This window comes from Chelonus insularis, unplaced genomic scaffold (assembly GCF_013357705.1).
Source record: "Chelonus insularis isolate UGA/USDA-ARS -01 unplaced genomic scaffold, ASM1335770v1 contig_358_pilon, whole genome shotgun sequence".
NCBI lineage: Eukaryota > Metazoa > Arthropoda > Insecta > Hymenoptera > Braconidae > Chelonus > Chelonus insularis.
The window spans coordinates 1,138,926-1,162,741 of NW_023276522.1; the positions used below are offsets into that span (position 1 = coordinate 1,138,926).

A 23,816-nucleotide genomic window follows, 5' to 3' on the forward strand; every position below is an offset into this window, starting at 1 on the left:
CTGACAAAGATAAAATTATGAGTAATTTGAAAGCTAACTTGAATATCAGAATTTTTAGATAGAAAATAAATGTTGAGAGTAAAGATAAAAATCATAGATCGATATTAGTATTGAATAATTTTCGTGATAATTGAGACAAAAATGGTATTAATATACAGAGAGAAAGATGTGTAGTCCAGCTGGATTAGACATAGGCACGCTTCTACTTATGATGGAATCGCGATCGGCACGAGCGATAATGTCCAAAAGATAGGAATACGCGATATATCTTTCGAATGAATAATCCCTGCATGGCGATCGAGATGCGAGAGAGAAGAGTGCGAGACGCGTCGACGAAGATGATGGTGGAAACCCGTTCTCATTATTATATTCATATTCAAGCTCAACGTTGGCAACGGCGGACATGCCAGTCGAGAATCTACATAGGTAGCAAACAAGCAACAAGGACAGATAATGAAGAGTAAAAGAGAGAGAAGAAGAGCAAGCAAATGGGAAAGAGTGGCATAGATACAACAGTATAAAAATCTCTATAAAAAGTTGAAAAGTGCCGCCGTCAGAGGTGAGGTGCGACAATGGATAAAATATGCCGACCCTACTGGGAGTTTTGGGTGCCGCCGCGGGTCCTTTACACCTGCAGTGAGATACGAAAAAGAAACACCCACGAAACGAAATGATCGAAAAGAGTATCATTTTTACCTCTCACTCTACCTATCTCTACATAATTCTCCAACTATGTGTAGATAATATACATACACACACCAGATGATATTGGTCATTTTAAAAATTGTGGAATGCCCATGAAGACGCCCAAATGTCTAGAAATATTGGAAGAATATTTTGATACACCAAAAGATCCCTACCGATATACATATTTCCCTCAAATATGCGGACGTGTAGGTATTCAAATAATGCCTATAATTTATGTATAACACAAATAAAGAAACGTGTTTGATAGTACAAATGTGTGTCTTAATTACTTGTAGATATTTTAGTAGTTTCGTTGAAAAAATATATCTCCGGTCCAGGTGTGCATCTTGTAGGATTCTACACGTTTGCAAGTTACTAGAACCCCTGGGGAATTTTTAGAATCGCTAATTGGGTAGGTAACACCAAACTGTTCACAACTTGCTTCTTCTTCTCAATGAGCAGAGACGCTTAAGTCGGTCTCTCAACATCGAAGGAAAGCCTGTTTTCCAACATAACAATGAAAAGTGATTATTACTTAAACCTGGGGGGTCTCTGTTATGGTCAAAGTGAAATCCTTACCTAAATAACTTGAAAGAAAAAGAACTTGAGTACTTTTCCTACAAGCATGTCAGTTTACATGAATGTTTCAATTCACACTGTGGCAATTCACACTATGGGGTGACTTATCATCTAGTCATCATCTTGACCAAGAGAAAAACAGCAGCTTTCACCTATTTCTTGTACCAACATTTGTCCCAACGTTTAGGTCCTAGATATATTTACAAATTGCCGGAAGAAGAGACTCAGGACCAATGCGGGTCTATTATTTTTAAATCATGAATACAAGATGCAGAAAATATAAACTTATTGTAAGCTCAGTTCAATGAAGAAATCATTCTTTAAACTCTTTTAGACAAATCGTGCGTCAACAATTATTGACTTATGGTTGAAGAGATTTGTTTTTGTTATGATTTGGACATGTGAACCTCAAGTAGTTGAGAGACTATGTATAGATGAAAATATAAGTCAACACTCAAAAAAAAGCTTGTGTTAGAAGAACTCATCTTTGTTGATTCAAGAGTTTGCAGACTCTAAAGATCTATCTAAAGACTCATGATCTTTAGAATTAGAAATATCTTCATTTTGATGACATTCACTTGAGCTGAATTTAAAGAATAAAAATTTGTTGCGAATTATTAAAAATTAATTAATTAATTAATAGTTTTTTTAAACATCTTAAAATCCAAAATGATCAATCTTGTCACTGATATACTTTTTAGTAAAGCTACATATTTTCAGAGTAATAATTCTAATTTAATAGACGATATTTTAATATTTCAATAAATGAATAAATTAATTGATTAACAAGTTGTATATTGATGTAAAATAGTGTTAACTAAAGTCGAGTTATCATTTACTAATTGATAACAAATAGCCTCTTAATCACATTAATAATGTAACATATTGAACATAAGAGCTTTATAAATGATAACTGATAGTAGCGACCAACTTCAAAAAGAATATTTATAATTTTTTATATTAGATAAGTTAATTATTAATTGATATATTTATAAATAATTTTTGTTTTCTTTTCTTCAACTTATTTACTTAGATAAATAATTGTCTGGTTTTATTTTCCAAGCAAAACATTATAAGCTATAACTTATTATCCGATTAAAAAGCTAATGGTAAGTTAAACTATTCTTTTGCCAAAAAAAAAAACAACCAAAAGAAAGCATACTTTTTAAATTCTTTTAAGATTATTCATGATCGAGAAAGTTAAATGCTCTGATTTACTATTTCATTACTTCTCTCTATTAAATTGAATTCAATATAATTTTAGAAGTAAAAGTATCTGCCTTTTAGTTAAATTCAATTCATATAATCGCAGGAAAATATTTAAGAAGACCTATAAATTTAACAATCAAATAATTTTATTTGTAAAAAATATCCAGTGTAACATGACACAAAGAAAGAAATGCATTTCATATGAGAAGGTGAAGCAGTTGTATTTTAGTTCGAAACTGCACCTCACTCTGTATATACTGCACAGCATCAGTCAGGTATACTAACTTTGGGCTTGACCCCATCACTGGTATACCGTTCCCATTCTTGAGTGACGTCTTCATGTCTAGCTCTGCGGGACATTTCTCAAAATGCATTGTATACGGCTGTACATATAATTCAGAGTAGTTTATTCGAGATCATCTCCCGTCGGCTATCGAAAAATTTATCTGTTTATAAGACTCCTCCTAACCATATGCCAATTCGATCATTCATTTTGAATTCAATATAAATTGATCATGACACGCTTTTTTTTTTAATAATTGTATCATACAAAATAACATAAACAAATAATTCATTTTAATTTCTGATTATTAATCAATCAAATAAAATATTTTCTCGTTAAAAATTCTATAGAAATGTAAATGCATATAATTTTCTTTTATTAACAAAAAAGAAAGTGTCTGCATGATGATAAATTTCATAGTTAAAAATATGTTGAATGAAACTGTGAAATAAATGATACATTAAAAGTGATGATTAGTGACAATGACATGGCATTAAGTATAGTGCACTGAGATCAATTTTATGAAAAAAAGATCATAAATTGAAGAAAATGACCATTGAAAATTGACTATGAGATAAATAATTGTTGCATAGATTTTTGGAGTATATTTTAATTATAGTTACACAAAATTTTATTCAAGAAGATCAATAATTTTTTAATAAAATATGAATAAGATACTAATGATGAAAACTTTGCTATTAAACTCATGAATATTGTTACAGGAAATGATGTTTATATTAACAATCTTTTATTCTTTAAATAATAATAAATAAAAGAATTAACCGTCAAGTGCATAATCAGGCTTCTGAACATCAATGGGAAGTCTACTCACTGAAATAAAGCTCCAACTAATGCTCGTTATCATAATAAAATTATATTATACTATACTAACTGCACTATATCTATATAAATATTTATTTGTCTAAAAATAGAATGAAATTTATCTTCTAATATAATCTAATTTTTATTATAAGTTGTATCATAATAATGATTATTTTAATAGTAACAGTAATAATATATTGTGCAATTTATAATATTATTTAGCATGTAAACAAGATTATTAATAATTTAATTTACCATTTAAAATATTTAAATGCATATTTAATTCGTTCAGTGGATTATATCTGAAAATAATCTTAATTGTAATATTTCATGACAAACTGTTGATCACATATTGTAAGATGGCCCATAACTCGTACTGTTTTGAAAATTTCGTCGAATAAAATGTAAACAGACAACTCATAATAGATGATGAGAATGTGATGTACTCACATTCTTCGAATTAGAATACAATATAAAAACAAAAGAGAAAATGTGAGAAGATGAAGTTAATAAAGAAGCAAAATTTTCAACGCAAAGTAATTTAATATCTACAATTAAAGCTAAAAAGATTTTAAGATTTATCAAGATTCAACTATTAATTTGTCAAAAGACAATACTAATCACAATATACATGATAATCGATAAGAAACTTACTTTTTTGAAGGTTTGAATCCTTGCTAAATAAGTCCTCAGCCTTCAATAATATCACTTAACCTCCTCTCGAAATTTCAATTGGTCCTTTTTAGCCGTTAATCTTTTATTTTTTACGTAAAAAAATTATATCACTCACGAAGTATTTCACACGTTGTATAATATACATATAAATCAAATAATTGAAATATATTCAATAAATTATTTATCGATAAATCTCTTCATAATCGTGTTGAATTATTTATTCATTTCTCATCTATTGTTTACAATTATGTAGCGTCTAATAGATACTTCGTTTTTAATGGGCGTTTGTTTCCACTCAATTAATGAGCTTTCTTACTGGCAATTAGTACAGGTTGTAAGCTATACTTTATCGCATGAAACGTATAATTTAACCGTTGTTTAATTTTAATCGATCCCGCGAGTATACGAACACGGTTTAATAGAGGCTACAGCCCGAAATCGTGAAACTCGCCTTACCGCGGTCGCGAACAGATCTCTGCTGTTGGCTTTCTCTCTCAGGCTATAAATGTTTCTTGGTACCACCGTTAGGAGCGCCACTGTCGCTGGGGAGCTGTGCGCGATCTGTACTCTCCCTTCTCTTGAATCAAACCGCCAACGGGTGATAAGCACAACGGGAAACGCGAGTGTCAGCAGTAGGGATAACGTCTGGACCAAAAGCAAGAGAGAAAGAGATGTAGAAATGTGAGTAGTGAACAGTGATGGAGGAAGATGCTGGTAACCTTGGCGCAGCCTCCCTATGGACCAAAATGGCCACCAGACACTACGACGATTGGGTAACTCAAAATATTTGGGGCGTGGTCAAAGGACGCCCTTTACTCGAGAGTCGTACTAATTTTTTGCAAGATTGAAACGAGGAGGGAAACAACAAGAGCACTCTATAGCAGAGGTGGGACGATATACAAGCAAAAAAAGTGAAAGAAAGATCGACTGTGTGCAAAAGGAAGGGAGGTCATGTGCAAAGAGGAGCAGAAGAGGGTGAGCACCTTTTTATTGGTTCTCCCTTCATGCTCATATATTGCTTTTAATGTACTATTTCAAATAGGCACTACATATAGCTTTAATAAATAAATATATATTTCCGTGGTAAGTATATATGAAATTATAAGTATTTATTTTTATTTGTATTTTAAAACAAAACAGTCAAAGTTGCAATTGTTACAGCTCCTACGCACTCTTCTCTTTTGTCAAGACTATTGAAGAACGAGTTTGTGTTTGTATTTGTTATATTTAACTTTCAGAGAGCAAAATAAGAAATCTATTTCTACTGTGCTGTATAAAGCTATTGATGGTATTTTTCAATATTATCTTTGCCTAGAAGCTGCAGCAACTATGACGAATTATGAATGAATATATTATGGTGATAATATACTATAGTAAACAGAATTGACTTTGTGCTCTGAAAAAATAAGTTGACAGTTTTTAAAGTAAACATATGTATTTCTTCAGGTAAAATAATATTGCTAATATAGAGATTAATAATTCAACGTATTTTTTTTTCGAAAAATTCTACAATACTAATATGTTACTATATTTCAGCAGAATTTTACAAGTCCACTCTTCTCTGTTTGCGGAAGAAACATCTGGCTCATGTCCATCATAACAACTAGCATCTAAGAGAACAAGAAAGAGAGGAAGAGAGAAAGAAAGAGAGGTAACGAGAGGGTGTTACAGAGGCTGTGTTCTTGTATGTATCGTTGTCGCGCGCACGTCCGTTTGTCATGTAGTGGGTGCTTTTGCCCCAGTCACAACGGGAGCTAATCCGACGGCCGAATGTTTGACAGAATAATTTTCACGTTAGCGGGGAGTATTATACGCTTTTATGCGACTATGGGGTTCGCGGCATTGTCGCCAATAAGCCGTATCCCAGACCGTGCTTTTGTAAAATATATGACCCATAACATAACTGCAGAAAAAGTAAGAGAAAAAGGGGAGACCATCAATCGCAAGTAAACAATTACTTCAATGTCATTCAGTACCTTTGATTCATTTGTTGAGAAAAGAACATTTTTTTTTATAATTTAACTAAGATAATAATATTTCAATTTGAAGTTTTCAATTATTATTAGAGATAAAACTGAATTCGGTAATTATAGATTGATGCTAAATGTGATCATACAATATTGAAAATGTTTTTTTCACAAATATATACAACAATCACAGTAAAATTTAAAGCATAACGCTTCAATAAATATAATCGATGCTTTGTTGATTTTTTATTTTTTTTGGGTAAATGATTAATTGAATTTATAACAAATTTTCTATAAACACTCTCTCAAAATAATTGGACTAATATTACAAATATATATGAATACAAGTTCTTAAATTTTCTCCTTCAAATTTTGATTTTGTAATACCTCTCAAATACATGAACATGTCTATATCGATAGCTAAGTTAACCATCTCCATTTTTATCTCACGTATGATATTTCATATCTATTATATTGGATAACTGACATTTTCCTTTTTTAGCGATGTACACCGGATGTTTTGGAGTTGTCAAAAAACTGACTTGCCTTCAGCGACAACTATTATTCGGTGCAGGATCCTTAGAATCCACCAACAAATCTTGTGGAGCACGAGAAGAATGAATGCAACTAAACGCCCCTGGAGATACCCACTTTATTTATATAGAAAAAGCGTGGATAGGCTGTAGACACGTTTCCAAACATAGAATTGCGAGGTACATGAGACTTTCAATGGAACCATGTATTCCATGATCTTTTTGTCATTATGATGAGCTGAATACAATGTGAAAACATCTAGTAACTTCTTTGTTGATGCTTTGGTGATGGAAATTATTTAAGGATTTATCTATGTAAGTAAGTAGAATGATTAAATTATAATTTAAAAAAATGAACTTAAAATATTTTTAAAATATACAACTAAAAAGTGGCTTATCATGTTTTTATTTGGAGGTTTTAGTGATGGGTATCTCATGACGTCAACCGCGAGGATATCTAGGAAAATCACAAGGATCTATGAGGCTGTCACTCGACACCAAATCAGACAGAATCTGTCAAAAATCCGTCATGTCAACTAGACAATACCATGAAAGAGGCACTAGCCCTGGTCGTTTTCTTATTCTCTTTTAGTTTACGATAGAGAGAACTTAGTATCCAAAGTGGGCTTCATAGCCTACTGTGAGTGATGTATACATATACAGAGGTGGGCCTTGTTGCCGTGTTAAATTTGACACCCTTCGAGCCAATAAAATAAAATGGCCCGTGGAATGCGGTCGACAGGGGGACTTCTTTTTGAGTGGCACATCCTTTTTCGACTCTTCTTCGATGTCACTTGGCGACTTCACTCTTCTTGATCTTCTTAGTTTGATAATAATAATAATAGTCATTATACAAGATGCTGTCTATGTATATATGGACATACGATTAAAAAATAAGTCTGTAAATTTATTTTTCAAAATTTATAGAAGGTGACGAATTGACGATTAATATATTGCTTTTAATTCAATGCGAATGTTGATAGCGGTTGAATTTAAGATATTAAAATGAGATAAATAGGTAATCTAGTCAATTTGACACCCTCATAAAATTCTAATGGACTCTATTTCCCATTTACAGCTGATGTCCATTTACAACCTGGCATGTGTCAATACAGTTGACAAATATGCTCCATTTCCGTTGTGATCAGTCTGATAAATTAAACTGAAAATATCTATGTTACTTAAAATAACTTTTTTTAATCAGATTACAAAACTTGTTTATTTCTTAAAACTTTAATTATTATATTTTTGAGATAATAAGGATTATTGTTAGTGATTTTGTCCATTACACGTGCGTATGGAATAGTCAGATGGAAATATATAAACAAAACAAATACTGATTTATGTTTGATGAAGAAAAACGAATCACGATAAGAAGGAGTTAGTACTCGAGAGTAACATTATATGAACGTTTAATCCGTTAAATCCGGTTCCTTCATAATCGTTTGTATATATATTTTTTATGATCCAGCTCATAGATCTTTTAACTTTTGTTGACGTAAGAATAGTTTTTTCATGTTTATAAAGGTATATTTTTAATTATTATAACTTATTTTATAATTCATAATGTTATCATTTTTTCAAAGTAACCGCAATTTTGCTACTACTTGTTTTTAATAAAAAAAAATATATATTTTTAATAAATAAAACTTTTCAACTGAACATTAAATCTTTGACTCCAATTTATGAATTATTCATTATATTTCAATAATTTTTGAAATGTATTTTCAATTTTTAAAAACGGCAAACTTAATAGTCTTGAGTAAAGATTTATTGGTATATATTCATAAATGATTTGATGAATAACAATTTTATTAAAAATTCTATTTATATATCAGAAAGTTACGTCTTAAAAAAATTTTCATGTGTAATAACACAAGTGTAATATTTTAATTTAATTTTTATTGCTACTCTTTTTGTCAGTACTATACAATAAGTATTCTGTGAGCAATTGAAGTTTCTTGTCCCTATCTGCCTCTGTACATTCTCCAACTAATTTATTTATAAATTCTTTTTGTTCAATAGTTAAAGAATCTAAAGGATCTATGCTTGTTGCTACCATACTTGGAAGCACTACGTCATAATATAAAAAAATCTGTAACAGTTTTAGAAAAAAATACAATTGTATTGTAAATACGCTTCATAAGATTCTATAAGTTTTGTACCTTATTTGTAAAGGTAGCATAAACAAGGCTAGGAGTTGATGATCCTGGTGTCAAGCTGTATTTCCCTGAACAAAAAGATCTCACTGGCTCTTCAAACTGAAATCTTATACTATTTCTCTCTTGATCTAGAAAATAAGTTTGACCATCCCAAGCACATACTACTATTTCATCAGACCCATCACCAGTCACATCTAAACGAGATAGGGCAAAAATTAAATGGTCTACTTGCATAGCCCTAAAAAATAAGTTTGAATTATTTAAACAATATTTATTTTATAAAATAATATATATATATATATATACATACCATAAAATTATTTCATCTTTTACAAGCATTATTGTACCATCAAGAGTTGCAAGAGCATATGGCTTGCTGTCTGTCACTTTATTTTCTGGAGGATTATCAATGACATCGGTTTTTGATTCAGGTTGTGATTCTCCTTGATCAGGCTGTTTTTTACGAGAAAAATCCTCATAAGATGGTAAGACAGTTTTTTTAGTATGAGTACTTTCATATCCACCCAAGATAACATTTCCTCCAAGCATATTACCATCAACTTGATCAACATCTAAACGACTTTCTACATTTCTTCTTGCATCTGCACTTTCATCTAAGCTTGTTTTTCGTACATCTAATTGTGAATAATTTCTATGAAATTCCAAAGATCCTGATTTAAATTTTGGAGAATTTACTTGATTATTATCATCTTTTGGCTTTTTTGTGTTGTTATCTTTAGGAACAAATTTTGGTGGCGACTGATCAGTTACAGAAAATTTAGTTTTACCAGGTTCTAAATTGCCTATTATTTCAGTTGAAATATTTGGATTGCGCATTCGTGATATTCCTAATGTTTGATAATCCACACAACTTGCTCCAGTTTCACTTCTAGTTTCTGAATCATCTCTAGCACCACAGTCATCCGGGTTACATTTGATTCTCATAAAAGTTCCGCCTGGTTGAGCTACAAGTAAAGTTGGAGTACCATCACTCATATGCTGCATACAAATTTGAATAATTGTTTTTTTTCTTCAAGAACTCAATCATAAAAAATTTGTAATAAATATAATTACCTGTAATGTGACAGTGCCTATTTGATTAGCACATTCCCACTTATTTAAACCAATAAGTTTTCCAGTTCCCAAATCAGCATTACTAGACCATCTATAAGATCTAACAACTCGATCAGTTAATCCAATAATCATTTCGTTGGCACCATCACGATCAACATCAGCTATAAGAATAAATTTAGTATTCGTTGGTATTCGTTGTAAATGAACGCACTCCATTTTACTTGTTAATTGATCTGTAGTTTCATTTGATGTTGAAAAAGGATCAAAACTATTTCCACCTAGGACAAATAATAAACATGAGTCTCATAAAGTATATAATGTGTCATTGATAGATTAAATTTCATTAAACTTACTAAAATTGAGATTTTCTAATTCTCTACTAAGTGCTGATGAATTTAATGTTGAATTTGCATTCGGATTCATTGAACGAGGACTGTAATAAATATGTACCCAACCATCACCACAAACAGCTACTAAAGCATTTCTACCATAATTGAAGATATCTCCAATAGCAACACAAGTAATCAAACCTAGTCCAGTAGTTTTATGCCAGATTTCAGTGTTCTAGAAATGAAATTTATTATTGTCTCGAATAAGAAATATCATCATTGGAAAAATATAACTGACCAGATCTTTACTTTAAAAATATAAAGCTCTCCTTCAGATGTACCAACAACTAATTCATTATCACCATCATTATCAACATCACCTATAGCTATGCCATGTCGAAAAATATTCCCAGGTACTTCCCATTGTAGCCGATGTACAAAGTTTACTGCTCTCATTGTATCACATTAAACTTTGACAGTCAGTGAGTTTCTTTTTGTTTCGAAATTAGTATCGGTTTTCTGTTTTTAGGTAAGGCTGGATTTAAACATTGCCATCTACTTGGAGGCCAAATAATGTACGTTGCTTTAGCTGTTATCAAACCAAGTGATACAGGACCAAAAGTATTGGAATCTACTGAATGACCCGTATGGTCACCTTCTACCCAACAATGACCTTCTGGAACCTAAACAATTTATGTGTAAATATCATTAATAAATTAAATATGATTGGGGAATTTTTACCAAGATAAAAAGTATTTCATTATTTAGAAAGCAATTTTATTTGCTTACTCTCAGATAAGGTAATTTGTAGCCTATTGTTCCAATTTCATCACCTTCTAAACCAATGACTCTTTTAATTAGAGTTTGATTAGGACGTTTTGGTGAAGTTAATGAAATAATATCACCGTGTTGTATTTTATAATTTCGAACAATCCATCGATTTAGAAAGACGTAATCAGTTTTATCACTATCTGGATTTAATGCAGGTTGCATAGATACTCCTTCAACTCGAGCAACATAGCCAACAGTGTCTACAAATGTTACTCCAACTGGAATCCCGATCAAAACGTATCGGAGAATGGGTGATAGGCCCATTAAACTGTATCCTAAAAAAATTAAAGTGTTTCAGATAGGTTAGATTCACACTTGTGAATAAATAAATTTATCTGTGTTACAAACTTTATTTATTTTATTTAAATAAACACTGTTAAAGAAAAAGAGATAGAAAAAAATATATTTTAATAAAAATTAAAATACGTACTATAATGATGTTGTCTATTTTAATTTTAAACAAATGAATTCCATTGAAACATTCTAAAATATTTTGTTATGGATCCTCATTGCTCTGGTTGAAATTTATATTGATGGTTGAAGGCAATTTATCGACATAATGATTTTTGCGTTGATATTCATTTCTTATTTTCAAATGTGACTCGATAATCGAATTATTTATTACTGACATAATAGGGCATTTTAATAGTTATAATAATAACAATATTGGTGTAACTCGATAGCGTTAAAAATAAAACAGTCATATATAATTTGCAAAACTATTTATTTATTAACTCTACAACATTTGTGTATACAGTGGTAATCATTTAATAAATTCTTATTGCAGTTAAAGTAGTAGTAACAACAATGATTATAACATATTTTGAATTGAATATTAATATTTCGTCTTATAAATTCATACAAATTTCTAAATTATATCAATTTGTAAGTTCACAATTCCATGAAACTTATCAGTTATTTTTTTTTATGAATTTTACTAAAGAAGATATATAATAAACAATTTTAAAAATGCAGCTTATTTTAATGATACCTTAAGTTATTCGTCATTGAATGTTTATCAGTAGAAAATTCATTATTTCGTTGATTAAATCGATACTAATAAATTCAGATTATTTTTCATGTTAGATAATATATTGCGAATAAACAACAATTTATTCATTAAAACAGTAAAGAGTAAAGTTAATAAATCCTCCACAATACACGATATATATATTATATGTGCACCAACATTGTAATAAATTCAACATATTTAAATAATCCAATAAAATTTATGAAAATATACGAATAAAATAATATGTTTAAATTGAATCATTGGACATATAAGAGACAATAAGTATTTGTGATAAGCTACTGAGTAATAACTCCAAAAATATAACCATGAACGAAATTAACCATACTAATCTTTCGTATAATAATTGAGTGAAATTTGCATAAAACAATCTTTATATTTTTTTTTCTAAAATTGCACAACTAATCAATGTCACAATCATTGTGCTGTTTGATCGTATACGATACACATTTATGACATTTAATAATAGTCAGATGTAAATATATTTTATCTGACAATAATTTTTGCCTTAAAGACTAAATAATTCTCAAAAATAAAAAAAAAAATAATAATTCAATTTAATAATTTGTGATTGATTAGATTTTTTGACTGTATAAAAGATCATATCAATAATAATCAAATACTACAAAAAAATGCATGTGTTATTCTAAATGAATATAATTGTTCCATGTCTGTGTATAAATTGATATTAGCAAAATAACTCATTATCCCACACAAAAAATTATACATATTATATCTTTTTATCATATAAGTCTATAATATTTATATATATTCATTTGCAAATAATATAATATAGTATAATAATATATAAATAAAATTGAAAGCAAATATCCGAATGCAATCTTGCTTTGTTATTATATTTGTTATATTTTCTTCCTTACATTAATATATATTTTTTGATCAATAATCCAACAATAATATAATCTTTTTGTTAACGTTTTTAATTCATCATTGATAAAATAGACATTAAGTCAATAAAACTGTCCTATACAAAGGCATTATCAGCACATTATCTTAGATTATAATATCAACCATTGATTGAAAAGTTATTATGAATAAAAATTTTTTTATTAAATTTCGTTAGCAAAAATTATAATTTTAAAAATCAATTTATTTACATTTGGATATACTTAAGATATCGATGACTAATTCATGTAATAATTGTGTGAATAATTTTATCTCAATAAAAATTAAATATACAATGACCCGATTATCATTCTGAAATTCGTTAATTCTTAGGTTTATATTGCACTATGCAGAAAAATTAATTTATAAATTCTAATTTCAATTTGGATCCTTCGAAATATTTAATTATAAAATCCATTAAATCACAATTAAAAAAAGCCACTTGTATTATTTACATCTCTTAAAGAAATGTACCATCTATGTACATAAATACAAAAATAATCCAGATATTTCTGTATCACAATAATTAACAGTTTATAACAAAAAATATAGATTTCTAAAATTATTTAATTAAAATAAATAAATTTGTTAAGTATAAATAGATAAAAAAAAATCCTTTAACTGAATTGACAAAATTATATCATTTTGATACAGAAATCTCACTAATTCATTACTAAATTTTGACTAGAACATTCTAGTTACTTATTTAAATAGTTGGAAAAATTGAATTTTTTATGTTACTTTTTTTATAGTTTTTTCGACAATCAATAAGCTGATATATCAATTACATCCTATGATGTCAGTAGGACAGTTTATCAAGATAAGATTTTTGTTACGTTATCACAACAACAATTTGATTTCCACACTTAAACATTAATAAATTTTCACGATATTAATATACAAAAAGATGTAGATAATTACGTTCTTGTCATTTCGTGTTAGTTGAAAATTTTTGTTTGAATTACACGTATATCAATACATTTGATGTCATTCTATCTATAATATTGATTAATAAATAATTTTTTGTTTTTAACTGTAAACAAATAAGATATAACAGATTTCTACCCCAGAATGGCTTATTAATTTAGTAAACTACCTACATCATTAATATTTAATTTTAATTATCAATTATTAATATATTTTTTCTTCATAAAGTTTCCTATAAAATAGAATATTTCTTGAGTCACCAGCTATAATTGACGGTTATAAATTTTTAACAAAATCATTGTTTGACAAGCAATGTTGCATTCGGACTGTAACAAATATTTTATACTTTCATAAAATCATTTTTGTATAATATAATAATGAAATAAAGCAAACGTTTCGTAATGAAAAAATCGTACGTCATAATTGTCAATTGAATGTGGTCACTCATACAAGATAATTGATCCCAAATTCTGCTCAGTAATTATTTGATTGACCTTATTATATTTTTCATTTAAATAAACATGATCTTGGTTCTTTATCTGAATTTAAATTTAACAAGTTGTATAAAAGAAATAATATCTCACGTGATTTAAACCTTTAGAGCAGCTTTTGGAGACCAATGATGGAAACGAGATGGTCCAGTTGGATATGATGCAGGATGTACCCACTTGTTTCCTCGATGACCAATGAAAGGTGGAGGAGAAGGACCACTGAGAAAATGATGAGGAGGCATAACGTTGTACCAAGGTTGACTCATTGGATGAGTACCATAACCCATATTAAATGAATGGTTAAACCATGAACGATTTCTGGATAAGTGAGGACGAGGACTATTTAGATGACGGCGTCTACCTGTTCCATTATTTGATTGTTGATGATTCTGATTAGAAGAACTCAAAGGCTTTGGTTTTTGTTGTAGATCTATATTAGTCGTTGATGGATTCTTCTGTAATAAACCAATCAATTAATGAATATGAATCAATTTATCGTCACATAAATAAAAGTAATTAAACATCATGAATACTTTTAACATTAATATTAATATTAAATATTGAATAAAAGGTACTTTTTTATCTAGAACATTTATCATACATAATATTTAACTGAGAAAGTCGTCTAATTCGAATGATAGACATCTATTTCAGAAAAACAAATGAGAATCAATAAAGTATTAAAGCATAGATTTTTTATTAAAAAAACAAGTTATGAGGTGTTGAATAAATAATAATACAATCGTTATATTGATTCGTGACATTTTTTAATGTAAAAAAAATTATTGAATATAATTAAAACATAGGAAGTCAATAAGTGTTACTCCAGATTAACGGAAAATTAATTAAAAATGTGATGTGACCTTTCTTTTCAGTTTCAATAACTATTTCAGTTAATAATCAATAGCTGTTTTATTTATGAGATGATAGGCTAATAGATTATTAAAACGTAAATAAATGATTGAAGTTATCAGAAAGTAATCATTTACACACTTAGTTTAGAAAAATAATTTATCTGCTACTTATTCAGTTATTTTCGCAACTTATTTTCAGTATTTTTATTTTATTATGATAAAAAAAATTTTTTGCATATAAAATAATGATTCTTACCTGTATTTTTATAGCTCTCTCGTCAGATTTATTTTCCTTTTCCGAAGAATCAGTACTATCGTGAAAAACAGAATTTTTTTCATCTTCAAATGATGCCAATGTACAATATGAACCTTTGCTTTCTCCAAAACGACAACAAACTTCATGTGGATCTACCCATAGTGTCAATTCAACAGGTAATGACAAATCTTCATATTTAACACCAGCAGCATTGGCTGCACTTTCCAGAGTCTCATCTTTACGGCTATGGCCATTTACACGAATACAACGATATCCTTGACCCTTAAAGGGCTTATCAGGAAACCAATGATTTTTAAATCGTTCAGTAAGGAGCTCGATTAAACGACGTCGAAAGCAATCCAGTTGGTCAGGACTAAATTTTTCGTTTTTTTCGATCAGCTGTACTAAAAATAGAACAGCAGCAGTAATTTCGTTGCGCATTTTTTTCGTGATACCCTTGATTAAAATTTCTATCAATAATTTCAGTATCGTCACTATAATTTGTTAATATTTCTATATTAAGTAAAATTTTGTTTGTCTCAATATCCGTGGCAATCATAGAGGTCTATGACACTTTTAATGTTTGGAGTGCTTAAATACGTGATTGTTATTATTACTTTTGTTTTAAATTTTTTGAAAACTGAAGAACGTGTTAATTTTATGACGTTAATGTAACAAAAGTATTCACAATATGGACATTCAATATTTTAACGGTGCTTTGATCTGGAAAATAAAATACGAATTATTACTGATAGCTCCTGAAAACTCAAAAAATAATGAAAACTTATGTAATACATGATAAAATATCTTAAATAATTTCATTAATGATGGTGATAAAAATCATAATAATATTGTAATAAAGATAAACAATAACAATATGTTATTTTTATAATGAGGTTATGAAACAAATCAATGAAGGTTAGAAAAATATAGCACTGGAATTCTACGTAATTTAATTATAGAAAATATCTTTTAAATTATTCATACATTATTTTGATCACTTTTTATAAGAAAAAATATTAAATTACAGTTGCAATAATCGCTACAATGGATGCAACGAATTTGCCAGCTCATTGTCGAAGTATGAAGACACGTTGGTATTTCATCTCACTGGCGATATTCCAATTCAAAATGTCGTAAAAATTATGCAAAACAACTATCTTAATATTATTGTTATTGATTTATAATTATTAATTGTATAGAAACAATATTAGAGACTTGAATAAAATAAAAAAAAAAATTTACGTACATAAAGTAAGCACTCCGTTTTTGTGACGAAATTATTACGCTTCTACCTCTTTAAATGAACTGTATAGTGTGAGTCAACACGTGTTACGTTGAACCTTTTCCTGTGTTTTTATTAGAGTTGTACATGTATGTGTGCGTATTATTTTGAATGTATGTGAAAAAATGATGAAAAACAACTTCAGGAATGTAAATCAGCTCCATTTCTAACATACCGACAATTGGTAAGATAGGAATCTTTGCAAGAATTAGTTATCGAGTCAAGATAGCAGTTCATGATTGGTCAAATAGGTCAAATAAAACAATCATGATTGGGTGGTTCTAGAATACATAAGAAGGAAAGAGAAAAAAATTATATTGTCATCGTTTTCTTGTCTAGTAATCAAACATGGCGGAAACAAAGTGTTTTACAGTTGTTACTTAACATTTTTCAGTTTTTGTTTGATTTTAATTAAATCTAAAGAGACATCTGACATTTAAAATCTATCTGGGATTGATAATAGTTAAGAGTTATCAGCTGAGTTGATCTAATAAGATGTCATAAGAAGAATAAAGACAAATACAAATTTTTTATTCTGTTTCTCAAACACTCATTCCAAGTAAACGATATGATTAATTATCAATACTGACATAAAAAAATCTTAAAGCCAATATTAAACGTTACATTTTATAATCCGTTATATAAAAAATACACAAATTGTACAAAAAAACATAAATATAAAACAAATATATTTTTTCGACAAAATTAATCATGACAGCGCGCAAATTGTTTATTATTTACAAAAACTGAACAAATTTTTTATTTTTCTACATATACATTTAATAATACTAAGTACAACAAAGACACAGACAACAATGGAGTTATTTCGATGTGATACACATTTTATTTTTGTTCAAGAAAGACATAATCTTTGGTGTGATAAAGTAACTGGAGAATTTTCAGCAAGACCTGGTAATTATTTATAATTTCTACTAATTATAATGATAATTAGTTTAACTATTATTTTTAAACAGATACTAAACTAAAAATATCAAATTCAAGCTAGTTTGAATAATATTTTTAGCTACAGTATTTATTATATTTAGTTTTGTTTATAATATAGTTATTACTGCTTCATAAGTATTACATCGTCTTTATAAATAAACCTATTTAGATTGGGAATGGGCAACTGCCAATAACTTAGAATGCCTTGGAACGTTTCACGGAATTATTGGAAAAATTGATCAGACACCATTTATGGAACCGAGAATCATGCTTATAAAAGAAGCTTCGAATGTGGGTGAACTTTATGGCAGTCATACAGTTTATAAAATAAAGTCCGTAGCATTTCTCCAATTAGGCAGTGAAAATTCGGAAATTAGTTTATTGCCTTGTAAAAAACATGGCGGTATTAATAATAAAATCGGCGGAGGTTCAAATGATATTCTGCAAAAAACTGGTTTTGCCAAAACTTGGGGTACTATTAAAAGTGCAACAAATACGATTAAAAATACAACTCAACATGCCGCTGCTCTTGCCACTTCACAAGTCAAGTCTACTGTGATCAAAAGAAGTACTACTAAAGATAAGGATAAGCTTGAGAAGAGGATTCTTGAAGAGCTAAATAAAATATTTAGTGAAACAGATTCTTTCTTTTTTTGTCATACTGGAGATATTACAAACAGTTTACAAAGACAAAGAGAAAGAGAGTCTAAATTGCAAGATGATAGAAATCTAAATAAACCTTTATGGCAAAATGCAGACAATAGATTCTTCTGGAATCGACATATGCTAAAGGAAATCATTGATTTAAATGTAAATATATTTAGAACATTAATATGATTATGAAATTGTATATTTACTTTTACATCAGTCTTATAATATTTACATATGTTTTAATAATTCATTTTCTATTAATTAATACTTATGTATATATTCGATTCTAGAATGAAAAAGCTAATTTCTGGATTCTACCAATTATTCAAGGATACATTCAAATAGAAAAGTGTAAAGTTGAAGTGGGGATATGATAATCAATCACAATATGAAATATTTAATCTTGCAATCATTTCTAGACGAAGTCGATTTCGAGCTGGCACTCGGTAATTTACATTTTATCTTTTGATATTTATTATACATATCCATAACATATCTACATAACTAGAAGAACCAATAATTAATCTAAATATATAATATATTCCCATAAATTAGATACAAACGAAGAGGAGTAGATGACGATGGAAAATGTGCTAATTACGTTGAAACTGAACAGCTGGTCTGGTATCATGATCATCAGGTTTCATTTGTACAAGTTCGAGGGAGTGTTCCTGTTTACTGGTCTCAACCCGGGTATAAATATAAACCCCCACCTCGCATCGATAAAGGTTTATTAACATATAATAACTTTACAGTGGTATTATATTTTAAGGGGATATTTTTTGTATATAAAAGCAATCAATACTTATTTATAGATGAAGCGGAAACGGCAGAAGCGTTTGAAAAGCATTTTACAGAAGAAATGGCTCATTATGGTCCGATTTGTATTGTAAATCTCATCGAACAATCAGGGAAAGAAAAAATTGTTTGGGATGCTTATACTAATCACGTAATGAAGTATAATCATCCGGATATTACATATACAACATTTGATTTTCACGAGTATTGGTAAGTATTAATAGATCAATCATATATGTTGCAATGGGTATAATTATGCTTATAATATTATAAAATAGATCATTGAAAAATCATTATCGTAATTTTTTACAACATGATTTAATTTTATACGTGAAAAATAATGTTGAATAATAGAAATATATTATTTTACAGTCGAGGAATGCATTTTGAAAATGTTTCTGTTCTGGCAAATGCTTTGGCAAGTGTTTTAACAGAAATGGGTTATTGTTGGTGTGATTCTGAAGGTACAATTTGTTTGCAAAAGGGTGTGTTTCGTATCAATTGTATAGACTGTTTAGACCGAACGAATGTGGTACAAACTGCTCTAGGAAAGTTAGTTATGGAAACACAGTTTTCTAAGCTTGGATTAATTTCACCTGATGGAACATTACCATCAAATATTCGTCAGATATTTCAGTTGCTTTGGGCAAATAATGGTGATATCATAAGTAAACAGTATGCGGGTACTAATGCTTTAAAGGTAGTTAATTTGTTAATCGCAAATTAGAATTTTTTATCAATTCATTATATCAATTACTAGGGGGATTATACCAGAACTGGCGAAAGAAAGATTACTGGACTCATGAAAGATGGAGTTAATTCAGCCAATAGGTAATAATTTAATCATATCTCATGTTCTAAGCTATTGTCTGTTCTTTATTCATGTTTCAGTATTTTTTTTACATTTTTTAAGCCCTCAATTTCTCAACAAAATAGAGTAGATGACTCTAAATATATCTCGAGCTTAATTTTGACCTTGGACTCTTATTAACATCAAGGAAGCTTTATATGTATATCTCATTCAGTTTATTTTTTTATTTTTTTTGTAATAAACAAACTACTGGTCATTTTTCTTCTTTTATTTTATCAAATAAATATGAATTAATTAATAAATTAGTTGTTGCTATAGAAAAGCATATTTCAAAACATTAGAATTGAGGTCAAAGTTAGTTTCAAGATAATTATGAGTAATTATTGATTAATACACATGTGAATGCTCTATCATTCTATACATATATTCGAGTCGACAATTGTCCTTTTATTATAGATATATTCAACAACACTTTTTGGATGAGACACGTCAAGCGGCAATAGATATCACGCTCGGTTCCGCTATCGACATTCAAAAATTTAATAATAATTGGTTGCACTATTTAGATATCATTGATCATTGCTGTCTCGAGCTTATACCCGCTAAACCACCAAATATACAACTACAACTTGCAAATCATCCCGAATTCCTATTCGCGACAATTATTTGTAAAATAGTGAGGTTGGTCTTATGTTGGTTTGTTGGTTCTTATTTGGTTTGGCTTTATTAAAAAGTTTTTAATTATTTAAAAATTATTTTACAGTTTAGTGGGTATTCCAACATTTTTTTTTAATGCTTTTATTGGAAGGTTTTTCTTAATTTCAATTCTTAGATCTAAATTAATTAAATAAATCTATTCTATTTATTTTTATAACTGTTTCAGATATTACCTCAACCGCTTCAAAGACGTCTATAGACAAGCAAGCATTGATTTGATGCTAGGTAAATCGGTCAGTCCGGAAATATTTCAAGAAAAAACGGAGGAAGAAGATAATGCCGCTACTGCAGTTCATGTTAAATTACTAATTGAAGACTGTAAGAAATTATTAATTCCCAATCCTGAAGTCATTTTAGGAAGCTGGGGTCTTATTGATGCAGATCCAGAGTTCGTAATACTTTTTTTTAGTTTATGACTTATTTTAAAACCAACTGTTATTGTTCAACTAAGTCGTTAAAAATTTTCAGAACGGGTGATCCGAATGAAACTGAGATGGATACAATTTTAATTCTAACTAGAGATAGTTATTATGTTGCTGATTATGATGATCAAATAGATAAAGTTACTAATTACCAGAGAGTATTTTTATCAGATGTTATAATGATTGAATTTGGCCAACCGGAAGGTGGAGTTTTAATTTTCAAAAATAAACAACATTATTGTATTCGTATTAATTATCGGATGGGTAGTGAATATGGATATTTCCATATGTTTCGAAGTACTAATTTACGATTTTTTAATAATATGGCAGTTGTTATTAAAACAGAAGAAGAAGTTATAGGTAAAACGATGAATTAATTTTTCTTTTGCTATATAATGATTCAAAGTATTAATAATATATTAACTAATAATAAATATTTTATTTCAGAATCAATGAAAGCTATTTGTGAACAATTTGCAGTAGCATTGGAGATAGCTGGTTTACCGAAAGTTCCTATCGCTACAAATGTTGCTTTGGACAAGAGAACAAGTAAACAAGTAAAAGCAAAAGGATCAACTGGTCTTTTAGATATTTCTTTGTTTCCAAAACTGACGAGAAATGTTTCTGAAACACAACTTCATGCTCTAAAAAATGCAGGTGTGCAATCGTAATAAACAGATTTTAAGAGAATTTTATATATAATTTCTCGTCAATATCTTTTAGTTCATGAATATTTTATAATAATACGAATATATACGTATTTTCTTAATAAAATAATTTATTATCGTAATAAAAAAAAATTACGATATTTTTTTACACACAAAGTATATGCGTTAATTTATTTACAGGTACCAAAGCATTAAGTAATATGTCAGAACAGTTTAATAAATTAAATAAGTTAAGTCACACCTTCAGCAATAAGAAATCGTCATCAAGTAATGCTGAAAAAAAATCATCTAATATTAAAGAACAAGAGAATACAACGAAAGCAATTTTTACGATGGGAACTTTTGATCCCGATTCTACGTCAAAATCATTTGATCAAAGTGATATTCATGATGATGGTGATACTATCGCCGGTATTCCAATACACTTTGGTATTCAAGATAATATTGTTGATGAAAATTTTAAGAATAATCTCAAATCATCGGAAGATAATTGTGACAATTCGGCCATTGATTGCTTGAATTTCATAGCATCTGAATCTCAAGTAGGAAACATTCCGAATCCTGAAATTACTGTTAGTATGGGTACGGATGAAAAACCTGAAAAAGAAAAAATACAACCACCATCTACTTTAAATCTCATTAAAAATATTAGTCACTCATCTAGTGAAGTAGATGACAAAAGTATGACAAATAATTATATGTCTGTTGATACACCACGAGATACAAAACGTTCTAATTCTGAACATGATTTAACGAAAAATAATATTAAATCATCACAAAGTGAATCAGCAATCAAATCTATAAAAACAAATATTACAAATGTTGCTAGTCCAGTTGCAACTACTGCAAAAGAAATACTTTCTCCATTTTCTAAATTTGCTAAAGGTGTTCAAACATTCGGTGCTAATCTTGATCCACGAAAGCTTAAACCAAATCAAATTTCGTTGACGAAAACATTGTCTGATCATCATTTAGAACAAAGAGAAAAACTTATTGAGCAATGGCAAAATTGTAGATCAACTTTAATTGCACTCTAATTGTTACGAATATTTAATTCGATGATCAATAGTAATGCTTTATATGTTGATAAATTTCAGACGTAAACATAAACATCAATCACTGATTTTATTCCATCGTTCATAGAAAACGTGGCATTGTGGTGTCTAGAGAAATTTTTTTTTAACATTATAATTATTTTATATACCTGTAATTTATTATCAGAAACACGTACTCTACTTATGAACATAAGAACAAGTTATATACAATTATTTGAGAGATGGTACAAAAACACGAATTTAAATTATATATATTTTACAATAGAAAATGATTGTATTAAATAAAAATCTGATATTTTTTAAAACATTTACATATACATATTATACTTATATATTTAGAAATATGTACTACTTTACATAGTAGTGAAGATATTAGACATCACAGTGCTAATTATTAAGCCTATAATATTAGATCTAGCATCTTTATTAGTCAATTATGTAAATATTAAAAATGTTTGCAGGCTACATAATATCGACATTTCATTAGAAAAATATACGAGATAGAATTAAAATTAATATACAGTAAGACAAAATATTTATTAAGAGATTAATTTAAATCAACTTATTTATTAAACAAACCATTTATTGTTACTTAGTTCGTTGAAATTCAATTTATTTAACATTTAAAAGAGTATTAATTACGTCAAAAAAATAATATTGGATGAATAGTATTACTTCATGAGTATTGTAATATTTATTATTTAAAAAAAAATAATAGAATGATAGGATAAAAAAAATATTAAAGAGAAAAGTTTATAATTATACTACTTAGACGAAATTGTATAAATTGTAAACCTGTGATAAAATATAATTATTAGGTACGCAATGAATTTGTGTAGTTACGAAGTA

General features: G+C 28.6%; 4 protein-coding genes and 1 long non-coding RNA gene across 9 annotated transcripts in view; 2 read left to right on the forward strand and 3 right to left on the reverse strand.

Moving 5' to 3' along the window:
- Positions 1–4,739, reverse strand: part of LOC118066956 (homeobox protein OTX2-B-like) — a 37,091-nt gene extending 32,352 nt beyond the window's left edge. The window contains exon 1 of the mRNA XM_035083420.1: positions 4,235–4,739. The gene's annotated coding sequence lies outside the window, so the exon portion shown is untranslated. The remainder of the gene's footprint in view (positions 1–4,234) is intronic.
- Positions 4,740–4,853: 114 nt separating this feature from the next.
- On the forward strand, positions 4,854–8,339 carry LOC118066883 (uncharacterized). Its single transcript, XR_004690300.1, has 5 exons — positions 4,854–5,338; positions 5,417–5,701; positions 5,795–5,906; positions 6,725–7,074; positions 7,171–8,339. It is a non-coding gene; the product is annotated as an uncharacterized lncRNA (long non-coding RNA).
- Positions 8,340–8,640: 301 nt separating this feature from the next.
- On the reverse strand, positions 8,641–11,677 carry LOC118066950 (KICSTOR complex protein ITFG2-like). Of its 3 annotated transcripts, none has more exons than XM_035083410.1 (6): positions 10,630–10,919; positions 10,345–10,555; positions 9,992–10,269; positions 9,228–9,916; positions 8,921–9,155; positions 8,641–8,850 (listed from the first exon to the last, which is right to left on the reverse strand). In XM_035083410.1, exons 1-6 carry the CDS (start codon positions 10,774–10,776, stop codon positions 8,650–8,652), a joined length of 1,761 nt encoding a protein of 586 aa, XP_034939301.1. In that variant the 5' UTR covers positions 10,777–10,919; the 3' UTR covers positions 8,641–8,649. The 3 variants fall into 3 exon arrangements, 2 of the variants coding, with proteins under 2 accessions (XP_034939301.1, XP_034939302.1); XM_035083411.1 differs by having other exon boundaries at positions 10,619–10,757; XR_004690305.1 differs by lacking the exons at positions 8,641–8,850; positions 8,921–9,155; positions 9,228–9,916; positions 9,992–10,269 and adding exons at positions 11,110–11,426; positions 11,582–11,677 and having other exon boundaries at positions 10,439–10,555; positions 10,619–11,003.
- Positions 11,678–11,896: 219 nt separating this feature from the next.
- Positions 11,897–16,981, reverse strand: LOC118066924 (protein BTG1-like). Of its 3 annotated transcripts, none has more exons than XM_035083355.1 (3): positions 16,865–16,981; positions 15,616–16,338; positions 11,897–14,960 (listed from the first exon to the last, which is right to left on the reverse strand). In XM_035083355.1, exons 2-3 carry the CDS (start codon positions 16,054–16,056, stop codon positions 14,604–14,606), a joined length of 798 nt encoding a protein of 265 aa, XP_034939246.1. In that variant the 5' UTR covers positions 16,057–16,338; positions 16,865–16,981; the 3' UTR covers positions 11,897–14,603. The 3 variants fall into 3 exon arrangements, with proteins under 3 accessions (XP_034939246.1, XP_034939248.1, XP_034939247.1); XM_035083357.1 differs by lacking the exon at positions 16,865–16,981 and adding an exon at positions 16,644–16,854; XM_035083356.1 differs by lacking the exon at positions 16,865–16,981 and adding an exon at positions 16,603–16,854.
- Positions 16,982–17,247: 266 nt separating this feature from the next.
- Positions 17,248–23,650, forward strand: sp3 (spermathreecae). Its single transcript, XM_035083358.1, is given in 13 exon segments — positions 17,248–17,812; positions 18,015–18,655; positions 18,787–18,861; positions 18,863–18,942; positions 19,052–19,224; positions 19,312–19,504; positions 19,667–19,994; positions 20,055–20,125; positions 20,562–20,786; positions 20,989–21,210; positions 21,291–21,604; positions 21,692–21,901; positions 22,093–23,650. Coding segments are annotated over 13 exon segments (3,486 nt in total). The 5' UTR covers positions 17,248–17,715; the 3' UTR covers positions 22,950–23,650.
- Positions 23,651–23,816: the final 166 nt, after the last annotated feature.

Coding starts and splice junctions, on each gene's coding strand:
- LOC118066950 (XM_035083410.1), bottom strand. CDS start 10,776: ATGAGAGCAGTAAACTTTGTACATCGGCTACAATGGGAAGTACCTGGG. Junction 9,156..9,227: donor AAAGATGAAATAATTTTATG/GTATGTATATAT, acceptor CTTATTTTTTAG/GGCTATGCAAGTAGACCATT. Junction 8,851..8,920: donor ATGCTACCTTTACAAATAAG/GTACAAAACTTA, acceptor AAACTGTTACAG/ATTTTTTTATATTATGACGT.
- LOC118066924 (XM_035083355.1), bottom strand. CDS start 16,056: ATGCGCAACGAAATTACTGCTGCTGTTCTATTTTTAGTACAGCTGATC. Junction 14,961..15,615: donor AGAGAGCTATAAAAATACAG/GTAAGAATCATT, acceptor GGTTTATTACAG/AAGAATCCATCAACGACTAA.